Source organism: Mus musculus, chromosome 6 (assembly GCF_000001635.26).
Source record: "Mus musculus strain C57BL/6J chromosome 6, GRCm38.p6 C57BL/6J".
Classification (NCBI taxonomy): domain Eukaryota; kingdom Metazoa; phylum Chordata; class Mammalia; order Rodentia; family Muridae; genus Mus; species Mus musculus.
In genome coordinates, this window is record NC_000072.6 from 146,564,051 (window position 1) to 146,577,879 (window position 13,829).

Genomic DNA, 13,829 nt, shown 5'->3' on the forward strand with positions numbered 1-13,829 from the left:
AGGCAATACTAATTGCAAATGTACTAGTTGTAAATGATTATTTCTAAGAATACTAGAGTGAAAAATGTCCCAGTTTCTCAAATATACATTTTTATGAGAGGGAGTGTACCAGTGCACATGTGGAGATCAGAGGATAATGTTGGAGTTTCTCCTTCCACCACATAGTTTCTCAATTCATGTTGTCAGATATGGAGCCATTTCACCAGCCCTTCCCTAACCTTGTATTCTGAAGAAAAGCTGACAGTACTATATTCAATGAAAATCCATATATTCTACATTGTATATCACACACATTCACTGTTAGCTACGTTTGTGTTCTTTCTGACTCTGAATAGAGGTGCGACTGTTTCTTACTGAGCCATTCTCAAGTGAACTGTACAAGACATTCCCAAACACTTCAGGACCCTTCTAAGGACAGTTCCATTTCTAATAGAAATGTTCCTAATTCCACATAAGAAAATTAGTAACTGCTTGATCTAAACTGCAGTCCAGTATAACTGCAGTAAACACACTCTTACTGGCTGTGAGAGTTTCAGCTCTCTACTATGTGACCTTGAATCTAAGTTCTTGACAGCTGGTTCCTGAATCTCTGGGAATGTCCTGGGTACTAGGTTCCTCTGTTTTAATAGCCTGATTGGGATTCTTCAGCTCCTGGATGGAGAAGATATAACCAGAAAGATAATGCTTTGATTAGAAGCTTGGGACCTTTGAGCCTTACTCTGCCATCCTTTAGGCAGGAAAGAGGGGGCCGGAGAATAACCAGTCATGCCTGGGTGACATCTCCATGAAAGCCCCAGAGATAAAGGACTTAGGATCTTGACATGAACACATCCACACACCGTGAAGACACACATTCACCTCCAAGGGATAAAAACTCCTACACCTGGGACTTCCTCTGCTTCGTGCTATGTCACCTGCTTTACCTCTATCCTTTCAAACACTTTAGCATACTAGTTTACAGCAAACTGTTAGACAGGATGGGGCTGTGGGAACAACTGATGGAGCAAGTCAGGCTGACACTGGTGTCAGAAAGGGTAAGGAAGGCATCCTGAAAACTGAGCTCCTAATCTCGAGGGGCTGCACTAACTCCAGAGAGCTGGTATCATAAATGAACTGCAAGTGACCCACATGTTGCCCACAGAGTGACAAAATTATTTGGTATAAAAGAACAAACAAACAAAACACTTTTGATCATCCCTAAATATTGCTATGAGTATTAAAAAAAAAAGTTCTTTTCAACTCCTATTAGCTGTTACATTTTGAACTAATAAATAATGAGTAATGACATCAACAATTTATATGTTTTTTAAGTTCCTAGAAGGGTATGATAATGACCTACTGAAACAAGTATGCATTATAAATTTAGGTATTTTTTTAGCATTCTGAACCCCTTTCCTGTGAAAAGAAAGTAATACTCTAAAATGCAAGGAAAATGATCAAACTTACAGTATTATGCTAATTTATTAAGTAAGAAAAATCAAGGAAATGCTACCAAACATATTAAAAAATTGTTGCAAATAAGTATGAAATTATATCATGTGAAGTTAAAGAGTTATTTCATCTATGATTATACTCACTGATCTGAATTTGCAGCAAGCTTGTTATGCTCATGAATTGTTTCCTGGACACAATCTTCGAGCATTCGGACATGACTATCACTATGTTTAAAAAAAAAAAAAAAAAAGATTTTATAGGAACACAAGTAGTAAGAAAACAGCTAAAGCCACTATTCAGCTGTAGCATGCTGACACTGGCACATAAAATTACTTCAGCAGGGGCTGGAGGGAGTGCTCAGAGGTTAGGAGCAAGTACTGCTCTTGCAGAGGACCTCAGTTCCCAACACCTAAGTCCAAGAGCTCACAACTGCCTGTAACTCTAGCTGCAGGGGATCTGAAGTCATCTTCTAGCCTTTGCAGCACCTGTACTCATAGGCCCACTCACAGATACATATGTACATATTAACTTAAAAAATAAAAATACTTAAAAAAATTACTTCAGCAAAGACTGTCCTGAACATATCTTATTCGTATTATCAAATTATTAGCTTAAAAAAGTCAGTGAAAAAAAAAGTCTTATCAATTTACATGAAAATTTAAACAGTTTTCACTAAGATGATTTTGTTGAGACAGTTTTGCTCTGTAGCCCTGGCTAACCTGGAGCTCACTACATAGGTTAGGCTGGCCTCAAACTCAGGGCAATCTTCCTGCCCCACTTCCCAAGTGCTAAGACTACAGATATCCATAAGCATATATACATCTTATCAAGATGGATTTTTATTTAGAATAAGCCCAGTCTCAATATTAAAGACAAATGCTAGAAATAAAATAAATCAGAGAAGCCATTTACATATCCATACATATAGAGGCCATCCATACTTTGTAAAATAAAAACATAGTAATTAAAATTCTCTCAAGGAAAGGATCACTGTGATTAGCAGCCCACCTTTTTGCATTTGTGATGCAGATTATCCGTCCTCTATTCCCAACTCGTTCTGCATTCTCCATGAGTAAAGTGCGAGCCTCATGCTGGTATTCGGTAATCTTGCAAAGGGTTTCCACTGCTGCAACAAGACCATGCAGGATGCTGCAGCACTCTGGATCTGCCCGAGGGTTAGGAGGCCCCACTGTAGCTAGTGCTGCCATTAGCTAAGGAAAAGGAAAAACAACTATGTTGACAAAAAAAAAATGACAAGTATGTATAAAAAACAAAAAACAAAACAAGGGGTCATAATTTTCACATGAAAAGTGTGTATGGGTATTCATAGCAGTATTACTCATAAAAGCCCCAAATGTCCAATGCCTGACAAACAAAATGAAGTACAAACTCATACAACAGTCTGTAATAAAAATCGAACAGAGCTAGAGAGATGGCTTGTCCTCTTGCTACCTGATGATGCAAGCCTGACAACCTGAGTTCAGTGCATAACTATGTAAAGATGGAAGGAGAGAAATGACTCCACAAAGCTGCCCTCTGATCCTCCACATGGATGCACATACACATCATGAACACATACACAATTAGAAAAAAAAAATATGACCACATAGTGGTGGCAGGTGCCTTTGATCCCAGTACTCAGGAAGCAGAGGCAGGGAGATTTCTGAGTTTGAGGCCAGCCTGGTCTTACAGAGTGGGTTCCAGAACAGCCAGGGCTATAATATATAGAGGAAACTGTCTTGGGGGTGGGAAGGAAGCAAACTTAAACAACATTATGGATGGACCTTGAAAACGACGCAAATGTTAAGCCAAAGAAGCCACATATTATTACATATACATATTACAGGATTCCATTCATATAAAGACTAGAACAGAGAAATCTACACAGAAAGATTAGTGATTAATTGTCTGGAAGTAGTAATAACAAGTATGTATGGGGATGTTCTAAAATTGACAGTGGTAATCACTATAGCTATGGATATATTAAAATTTTAGTAATGTATAGTTCAATAATTCTATACTTTCAACGGGCAAATTTCATGGTATATGAGTTATTTTCAGTATAGCTTTTTTTTAAAAAGCTGTGTCATGTGCCTGTGGTCTTAGCTACTGAAGAGGGTGAGGTAGAAAGACTGCTTGACTGAGAATTCAAGTATCATATTAACTATTAAACACTATAATCACATTGTTTTGGCTCCCTACTTTCTGACTCTACATATTCCGTGTAATAAATAAGGACATTTAAATTTTTCATGTAATATTCTATTATAAAAGCTCATAAATGTATCTGGAATTCTAAATATCTATGGATTTTAATATTATTGTAGAATTAACACCTCAAGACATTCAAAGGATTTATAAAACATTAATATAAGAAATAAGCATATTCTACCCTACCAATAATCTTATTTTATATTAAATGATTTTTAAAAAAATAAAAAAGAAAGAAAATATATTAACACTGCAGTCTTAGCAGCCCGTGACTTTAATTCCAGAACTTGAAAGGCAGATATTACAGGTGGATCTTGGTAAGTTCAAGGCCATCCTGGTCTACACACTCATTTCTAAACCAGCGAGGACTACATAGTGAAACCTCATCTCAAAAAGAAAAAGAAAAGAAAAAATATAAAAGAAAAAAATAAAACAAAAACAAGTGACACATTTTCACTCAAATGAACAACAGATTCAAGAGGTAGGAGGATCCTCCTGAAGTCATCTCCAACAGAAGCATCAACTCAAATAGCTTATGATTTAAATGGTTTAACTGGGGGTGGGGGTGGTGGCTAAAGGACTGTTGAGCACTGTTTATCAGATTTAAACAACTATACAATGTATACATGTGTTGAGCATCACATGTACTGCATTTGCCACACATTATTTCTAGGTCACAGTAGAAACCTTCACAGGATGCAAGGGGACCAGTGACTAGATTTATCATAAAAATAGGAAAGGAGGGCTATGAGATGGCTCAGTGAGGATACATGCTTGCCATCAAGCTTGACAATTTGAGTTTCATTCCCAGGATCGACAAAGGAGAAAGAAATGGAGAACTGGATGTTTCTATGCTATGATAGTTTGTTTGTGGAAGGTACTCCAGTACCTCTAGCTAGGCTCAAACTCTACGCAGCTGAGGATGACCTGCATTCTGAACAGCTCCTCCCTACAACTCCAGTGCTTAGATCATGGGCATTTACCGCTACAGATATGAATGCAAGGCTTCATGCCTACCACATACATAAGTGTTCTACCAAATGAGCTACATATCTAGTCTATGAAAAATTTTTAAGTTTTCAGTCTAAAGAAAAGTTTTTGCAGAGACAGTTTACCTGATTTGAATGTTATACAATGTATACATACTAAAACATCACTTCTTATTCCATCAACACATATATTTCTGTAACCAATGAAAATAAAGGGGTTTTGTTGTTTTGGTTTTTTAAAGCATTGATTTGCAGTTTCTCTTTACACTGTGATGTGGAATCAGGGTATTGCTAATGTGAAGATGTTTATAATGACACTGGTTCAGCTCTCTTCAACTGCTACAAACAGGTTTTAGCACCAATGCCCAAAGAAATTAAAATTAGGCAGTGTTTTAGCAAACAATTTGTACTTGTTATAGTTTAATTCAAATCGGCCTCCACAGGCTCTCATGTTTGCACATGTGGTCCCCAGCTGGTGGAACTATCCTTTGCATTCAGAAGCCCACAAAGCAGATGTAAGGCAGGTCTTTGAGGGAGACAGCCTGACCTGGCTTCTAGTCTCCCTCTTGGCCTCCTGATCTGCCAATCTCACATTCCCACACAGATAGCTCCAGAAAGGGCTGCAGCCACCATGCCTTCTCTGCCATGATGGGACTGCACTCATCTGAAACTGTGAACCAAAGTAATGCCTTCCTCCCTTAAATTGCTTCTGACAGGCATTATGCCACAGCAACAGGAAAAGTAATGAACGTGATTATGAGACACATACGTAGAGGTATACATGTATGGGTAGAAATGGACATTTTGTAAAATTAGATGGACATTGTCTGGTTTTAAAAGTAACTAAAAGAAGAGAAAAATTATAGGAAAAGCTTAACACGCATTGGTTTATGAGAGGGGATAATATATTTCCTTGGGAAAGCAGAAGAAAAAAAATATTTGGAGTCAGATATAGATTGACATTCTCTTCAGTCTTTTATTAGCTGTGTGACCCTGGCCAATCTCTTCTGGCCCTTTTCCTCATTTAACTGAAAATAAAAATAATAGAACTTGTTCCACATTAGTGACACTCTTGGTCAAGCTTTATTGAACAGACAAATAAGACCTAAACCCCTCAAGTGTGAGAAAAAAAATTAAAAACAAAACAAAACATGTATACAGTGTAGAGATGGGTGCCACAATGAAAAGACCATCTCCGGTAGCTGTGGGTCTTGGGCCTTTTGCCTGCATGAGGGAGGAATTACATAGCAAAGGATGTCTAAAGTCCCTTCAGCCTAAATATTTGCAACCAGCTGACTTCATTCATTATTCATGAGGATTTCTGACAACTCACTGTGTCAAGAATAACCAAAGCACAATGTACTAAATACACTTCAAAAAAAACAAACAAACAAAATGCATTAAACATCGGTGACATACTGAGTTGTCCTCACAATGGAGTTTCTTCCTGATGTACTCACAACTTCAGAGTATTGAAGGGTTTCTCCCAACACTAGACATTCATGGAACTTGCTTCATTTGGTATGTTGGGTTTGCTTTTTGCAACAGGATCTGCTATAGTCCAGGCTACCCTCAAACTATGACACTTGTAGTCAAGATTATCTTGACAAACCTTGACACTATGTAGTCAAGACTGATCTTAAACTCCTGATTCGGCTGCCTATTCCTCCTTGTAGCAGAGTTTTCCCTGTCCAATCACATTAAATATTAATACAAGAAGCCTGTGATTGGACAGGGAAAAGGGAGGTGGAGCGAAGAGTTGCAGAAATGAAAATGGAGAAGACAGGTAGAAGGGAGGAAGAAAGATGAAGCTGGAGGAAGACAATCCAGATTCTGTGTGGCTTTAAATAGCCACAGGTAGCTATGAATATAATAAGAGGACAGAATAATTGGGATAACTTGTCAAATCTAGATGGGCAGCTTGTATCACTATCAATTGGCTCCAAAATTATTGTGTGGGCATCTTATGAATTGAGAATTTATTGTTATATAAATCTGACTGGTTAATTATAAGCTTCAAGAGTTTTGATTTACTGGGTTCCTGGAATTTGGGACCACAAACCACAGGGGGTTTATGGCTGAGAAAGTACAGGTGGCTAGGAGACAAGTGAACAGGAGAAGGGAAGACTGCCAATTGGGGCTAGTTAGAGGCAGCAAGACCTCCTGAATACAGGACTGTGCCATCATGCACATCAGAAGTTGTGCCAGCAACTTCTTTTGTAGTCATATACTATGGATATACCTCAGTGATGCAGAAAGGAAGATCTATACAAGTATGTGCTGATTTTTATTTATACACAAGTAGAAAGGCTCCAAGATTTGTTTTCATTGTACTTCCTGAAAGACAGAATCCTTTATAGAATCCTTAAATTGTTTTCAAATAATTAGCAGAATATTAAGAATATTCTGGAGAGGTAAAAGTACAAAGCCAAGCCAACAAAACTCCATTTCTCAGTGACTGTAGTGGCCATTCCTGGTTGTCACCTTGACTATATCTGGAATGAACTACAATCCAGAATTGGAAGGCTCCCCAGTGATCCTAATCTGGAGGCTGGAGATACAAGTTTCTAACCCTGATCTTGGCATTGAGATCTTTATCATAGTGGCTGAGTTCCAGAAGATTAAGACAGAGAGAACTCTGAGTTCAAGGTCATCTGGGATTAAAGGTGTGATGGCACACACCTTTAATCTGAGCTACACCTGCTGGAGACCTAAATAAGAACACTGGAAGAAGGAAGATTCACTCTCTCTCTTCCCCTGCTTGCCTTGTGGGACTGAGCAACTGCTAGATCCTTGGACTTCCATTCACAGCTGCTGCTGACCATTGCTGGAAGTTAGACTTCAGACTGTAAGTCATCACAAACTCCCTTACTATATAGAGACTACCCATAAGTTCTATGACTCTAGAGAACCCTGACTAATATAGTGACTTACCTCAAAACAATGAGAGTTAGACACCGTTACAGTTTAAAAGACTAATCACAAATATTGTAGGACCAAGCACTGTGATAAACACGATTTAAAATCTTCTATTAAAACTAACCTTGGAAGCCGGGCGTGGTGGTGCACGCCTTTAATCCCAGCACTTGGGAGGCAGAGACAGGCTGATTTCTGAGTTCGAGGCCAGCCTGGTCTACAAAATGAGTTCCAGGACAGCCAGGGCTATACAGAGAAACCCTGTCTCGAAAACAAACAAAACAAAACAAAACAAAAAAACCCTAACCTTGGAATGATTATTTCCATTAAGGAGTGTTCATTAGCAGAAAAATTTTTAAGTAAATTCGTTCAAATATTTCATTAATCCCTTTGCCTCATGCTGTTCATAGGCATCAGGGAAGAACCGAGGAGACATCTTCTGCCCAAAATAAACAATAGAAAAAAACAAAAGCTACCAGAAATTCAATGTTCTTCACTAACAAATAATACAAAGAATAAACATAAAGAATACAGACTAAGTTTCTTTATGCTCACCCAACTAAGACCACAGGAAAGGAAATTTTAAAAAGCATAAACCTACCAGCCTTAATAGGGCAGGCATCTAATACTAACTACATGGAGGTGAGGCAGGGGAATCATAAATTTAAGGTCTGAAAAGTCTATAAAGGAGATGCAGCTCATGTTACAGTGCTTGTCTAGAATGCAGGAGGCCATAAATCTAATCCCCAAGAATACTCCCACCACTGCCACAATAAAAAAAAGCACAAAATCCCCATATTAAACACAGCCAATAAATAAGAAAGAAGAATATGGAAATGTCACTGAGAATTATAAAAATGGAAAATTGGCAATGAACATAACAGTACTGAACAAGCTGAAGTCTAAGTGCATACATGGGAAGGAAGACAAGATGACACACCTTACAGGAAGAGTTCATTTCCAAATAGGAGGCACCATGCATCACACAGAGCAAAGCTGAAGGAGGTACTGAAAAACCTACAAATAGCTAAGTCAGTATTATACAGCACACTCGGACTCAGACCCTAATCTATTACCTTTCCCAGGCAACCACAGCCGGACACAGAATAACATTAGCAACATACCATGCATGTAGAGCACAGAGCACAGCAGAGTGCAAAAGCAAAGTCCTGGACTAGCACTGCCCAACAGAGCTTTATGAAATGCAGAATTTCCTGTCTGTCCTGGTCCATAGAGGAACCACCATCTACCTGTGGCTTACTAATCACCTAAGCATAGCAAAGGGTACAAAGGAACTATAATTTAAATTTTAAATAGCCACACAAAGCTAAAACTTCTCTTACTATAACAAAGTACTACATGAAAAACCGAAAAATTAAATATAGTCTCAAAAATCCTCCTATGAATGGCAGAACCTGCCTTTCTTTCATCCCAGAAAGCTGACAATGAAGTTCATAGCACACAAGTAAAAAAGTAGAGGACACTCTCTGGAGACCCTGCAAGGTCCCAAAGAGATAATCTGTTGACTATGACATTTTGCAGTTCTTTCTTTTTTCTTCTTTTTTTTTTCTTTTTTCTTATAATTTATTTTTTTTAATTAGGTATTTTCTTCATTTACATTTCAAATGCTATCCCAAAAGTCCCCCAGACCCTCCTCCCTCCCAACTCCCCTACCCACCCACTCCCACTTCTTGGCCCTGGTGTTCCCCCGTACTGAGGCATATAAAGTTTGCAAGACCAAGGGGCCTCTCTTCCCTTGCAGTTCTTTAATAAGAACAACTGGCTTATAGCACAGTGAAGCCCAGACAGGAATATCTACCTACAACTGAGGATCTTCTAATTGCCTGTTCAGTGCCTTGCTAGTAAATGAGACTAGATAGCCAAAAGTCAGCAGGCATTTAAGTAAAGTCTCAACATGGAAAGTACTCTGGGAACAGAGGGATTAAAACTGATCTTCAATAAGCCCTAATTAATAACCCTACAATATATACAACCATAAAATGAAAAAAAATCTGACAAAAGGACATAATTAAAATATAAGGACAAGCTCTTGAAAATTAAAATACAGCCAAATAAAACTTCCAAATAAGAGTTTAAAGGTTCAAAATAGTCAAATAACAGAGAGGAGCCCAATGAGAAAAGTGACTTTAAACTGGGAAGTCCAACATCCTACTAATAAATACATTGAACAATATAAGAATAATATCAAAGACACAACTCAGAATTTCCTTAACTAAAAAGACTATAAGGTTCAATCCAACAAATGAAGAAAAGCCCCACACAGGCAGAACACTGAAAATGTTCAGAATATAAATGAGAAAATAAAAGACTCTTAAGACCTCAGCATTCAAATGGCACGGCACAACACTAGACTTCAACAGCATCAAAGGAATAGTGGAGTGAGATCCTCACAATTTCGATAAGATTATTCCTTCTATATCCAAAATACTGAGAAGAAGAATCATGTTACAGGAACTGTGGAGGCCATACTCTACCAGACAAATGGTCACAAAGAGGAATCAATGCAATGTGAGAAGCAGAAGACGCCTGGTGTCATGCAGTCTGTGCAGAGGAAACCCTGAATTATCTGATACTGAGAGGCTTTGAGAGGCATATATACAGATACATATGTATACAGGTATATAACAATAGGTATGCAGAGAGGCAAAGGAAATGATAAATTCTACAAATAAATAATCATAAACAATATTTGGCACAGTAGTGAACAATACTTTTATGAATATTATAATGCAAATATAGGATTCTAATAAAAATTCTAACAAAAATTCTGATCAGAAAAAACAAAGGAAAAGCATGAGTGTGGAAGTTTTAGTAGATCATTACTAATAATCATGATAAAGTTTAAAGATAAAATTTATTAAGAATTCAATAAAAAAATGCTATACAGAAATTATATTTAACATATAAGTAAAAAAAGACACTAGAGCTGAGATTTTCTTGGGGGGTGCTGAAATGGAAAGAGCTGTTTTTCTTGTAATATAAGTTAGGATATTAAAATTCTGCATTAGATACAGGAATTAAAAAAAATTATTCTTAGAAAGTTTTACCACATTCAGATAATTTTCAAAAACTGCACATACCTCCTGTAAGTTTTGGTCTTCTTGAGTCCAAGAATTTAAAACATGTGCTCCCGAATCACTAACAATGAAATTCACCTAATAGACGTCAAAGAAACAATTAGTATTCCACTCTACTTTCTCAGTCACCATCACACTGTAAAACCACACACGATTCCTAGCACTGGAAATCATCTGATCCATCTACTGTACAGGCATAAATGCCTGGGACATGCAGCTGCTATTCCAGCACTGAGTATATGGGAAAGAAGAGATAGATAAAACAGTTCTGTCACAATGTAGAGAATGTCTGGGGTGAAAAATGTGGTAAAGCAGTATAGGAAAAACACAAGCAAATATAATGTACAGGGTCATTTCAGGGAATGATAAATGCTATGAAAAGTAACTCAAAACTACTCAAGACCAGGTGTTGACACATAGGCCCTCTACAGACGTAGCAACTTGAGGGGGCTACAAATTGACTAGTGAACCAGCCACAAAACAAGCCAGGAATAGATAACTCCAAGTACAGCAAACAGCAGATGTAAAAGGTCTTAAATTTAAATACACTTCCCAAAAGGCAAAATCCAAAACAAGTAGAAGGTTTAAAGGTAACCCTGAAGAAGCAGGGTATTTGAGCACTGATAGCCATGAAAGGCACAGACAGCCACACTGACAGGCAAATAACAGTCATAAACTACATTCTTTCTTCACCCTCAGTAAAATACAAAGTTAAAAAATACTGTAAGGGATGAAAATACAACTCAGTGATATAGTGTTTGCCTATCATGCAGTGTTAGCATCAATCCTAGCACCACAACAAAACAAAATCCGATCAGGTAAGATGATAAGGACCTTGGCCAAGCAAAAAAATCTCATCTGCTAGGTTCCAGCTTAGGCTTCTGCAAGTAAGATCGAACACATGCCATCTACTTGCAAATAACCCTGAAACATCTAAGATACTCAAACCTAAAGGTAACTTTAATATTTGGAATTTCTATCAAATGTCAATGTTTCCTCTTACTGATGAAAACAAAAGAAAAGAAAAACAAAACACCAGCAACAACAACAACAAAAACTTAGTTTTTTGGAGTTGGGGAAATGGTTCACATCTTTAATCCCAGCACTTGAGAGAAAGGTGGACTTCTGTGAGTCCAAGGCCAACTTGGTCTACAAAGTGAGATCCAGGACAGCCAGGGCTACAAAATAACCTCAACATTCCCAATTGTTCTCAAAGTTCAGTGCCTGTTCCATGCTTACAACATACTTTATATATGGCCTAACATGTATAGATAGTACATACTTCACTGGACTGTTGGAGAGGCCAGTAGGTATACAGTACTTTGGGATACACCTGGATCTTGTAAGTGCTCAGCGCCATCATTACTGCTGTCTGCAACTAAATACCAACACTGCACTAATCATAAAGGGCAGCTCTACATACATTTGAACTATACAGTTATAAATCTACAGTAAATTCACATAATAATTATAGACACAGTTAATTAAGTACATCATCCCATCACAATTGTGTTCATAACACTCACCAGCTTTTTGAAAGGAAATATGTCATACATTATTCTACAATATTCCATGGAAGATTCTACTGAGCAAGTCCACAAGGATTTGGAGATGGGAGCCAAAGGGATGATGCCTTGGGTCCTGTTCTTCACCAGCATATCAAACTCCACATGCTGCCTACAGGATTCTGCCATGTATGGGCAGTGATCCACAACAAACACTGTTTTATGAGATTCAGAAAAAATCTTCATTTTGTTTTAACCTGTAAAAGGATAAACAAACTAGTCAAAACGATGACACATAACATTTATCATAAATGATTTCTCACTTAAGTGTGTTTTCAAGATTTGATACGGATCCTAAGTTCTGAGAATTTTGTGCAAAAAAGGCCAAAGTAATGGTGCCAGTTCAAAGAATATGCCACATCATACCATGCAGTCTATCTACCAAATGAAGTTAGTTCATACTTCTTTTTTTCTTTTACAAAGCACTTAAAATAGAAGAAAACATCTGTGCACATTGTATTTGATTCTTATGCCTACAAATCACAGATCTAATTCCTCAAATGTATTTATGGTGATCCTTGTTAGGGGCTAAGGGAAATCAACAGGAAAAGACTGACAGCAAAAGTACAACCCAAAATAGACACACATCTCCTACGGTAACTGCATATTGCGTCTTTCTATGGCTTCAAACTCATCCTCTCCCTCCACTTGCAATACACTACAGTAATTCACCACGTAGACCACAACAAGCAGATGCTATCCCATGCTGGCGAAGAGAAAACACTTCTAAAACTTTTTCTTATAAACACAGAACATGTGGTGCACTGCCCTGCTTCGCTCCTAAAATTTTACAGACCAAAAAAAAAAAAATTTTTTTTTTAAACCTACATTCTAAAGCACCTGGGAAACAGCAAGTGTTCAAGGTAACAAACCACCTTAGGGTCCCGCTATTACCTCCTGCTGCTCTGGAACGCACCGCCCCTCCCCGCCAAAGTCCCTGTCTGCAAACCTTCTGCACACACCTGACTGCAAGGGGGGTGGGGGGCGGCGAACGAGGTGAGTGGATGGGGAAGACCTCGGCATCGAGGTTCGCTTACTTTCGTGCCTGGTCCTGCAGTGAATGAACGGAGGCTGAGAGAGAAGGCGGACGAGGGTGGGTGGGGAGTCGGCGCACAGTCGGTCTGGTACAACCCGCAGAAGACTGACTGCCCGGCTCATCTCCCAACACTCCGGCTGCTTAAACGCAGGGGCGCGCGCATGCGCGTGCAAGCACAAGAGCGCACTCGGACTCGCGCGTGCGCACGGCGCTCTCGCACAGCCCCGCCATCTTCCCTTCTCCTTAGAAGCCACCAGAGGCCGAACCGGAAGAGGGCGGAGCAAGTGAGGGGAAAAAAAAAGCCTTTAACATTTGTTCCCAATCAACCGTAGGGAAGAACGGTCAGGACGACCCGAGAGATCCCCCCACAAAGTACTAAGCCACGGCCGGGACAAGCCAGCCTCGGCTCTGGACAGGCAGAGCCTACCCACCCAACCTCCCCTCTCCGCCTCCAGTCCGGGCCGGTAGCCCCTCGGAAAACACGCGAGAGTGTGCGAGCGGCAGAGCAAAACCTTGAGAGGGGGGCGAGGAGAGAAGCCCCGCCCCCTCCCCGTTCTCCAATCAACGGCCAGCCGTTTAC

General features: G+C 39.0%; 1 protein-coding gene across 7 annotated transcripts in view; it reads right to left on the minus strand.

The window, feature by feature from the left end:
• Ints13 (integrator complex subunit 13) overlaps positions 1-13,785 on the minus strand; it is a 28,204-nt gene extending 14,419 nt beyond the window's left edge. For 5 of the 7 annotated variants that reach the window (NR_155292.1, NM_001362108.1, NM_138757.2 and 2 more), the window contains exons 1-5: positions 13,251-13,785; positions 12,175-12,410; positions 10,652-10,726; positions 2,443-2,645; positions 1,578-1,658 (exon numbers count right to left, since the gene is read on the minus strand). Coding sequence is in view for 5 of the 7 variants with exons in the window: in NM_001362108.1 (NP_001349037.1) it covers positions 1,578-1,658; positions 2,443-2,645; positions 10,652-10,726; positions 12,175-12,399 (584 nt within the window). In the remaining 2 variants the exon portion in view is untranslated. Of the gene's footprint in view, positions 1-1,577; positions 1,659-2,442; positions 2,646-10,651; positions 10,727-12,174; positions 12,411-13,175 lie in introns of all 7 variants that reach the window. The other 2 variants (XR_003956254.1, XM_030255594.1) reach the window with 2 other exon arrangements.
• Positions 13,786-13,829: the final 44 nt, after the last annotated feature.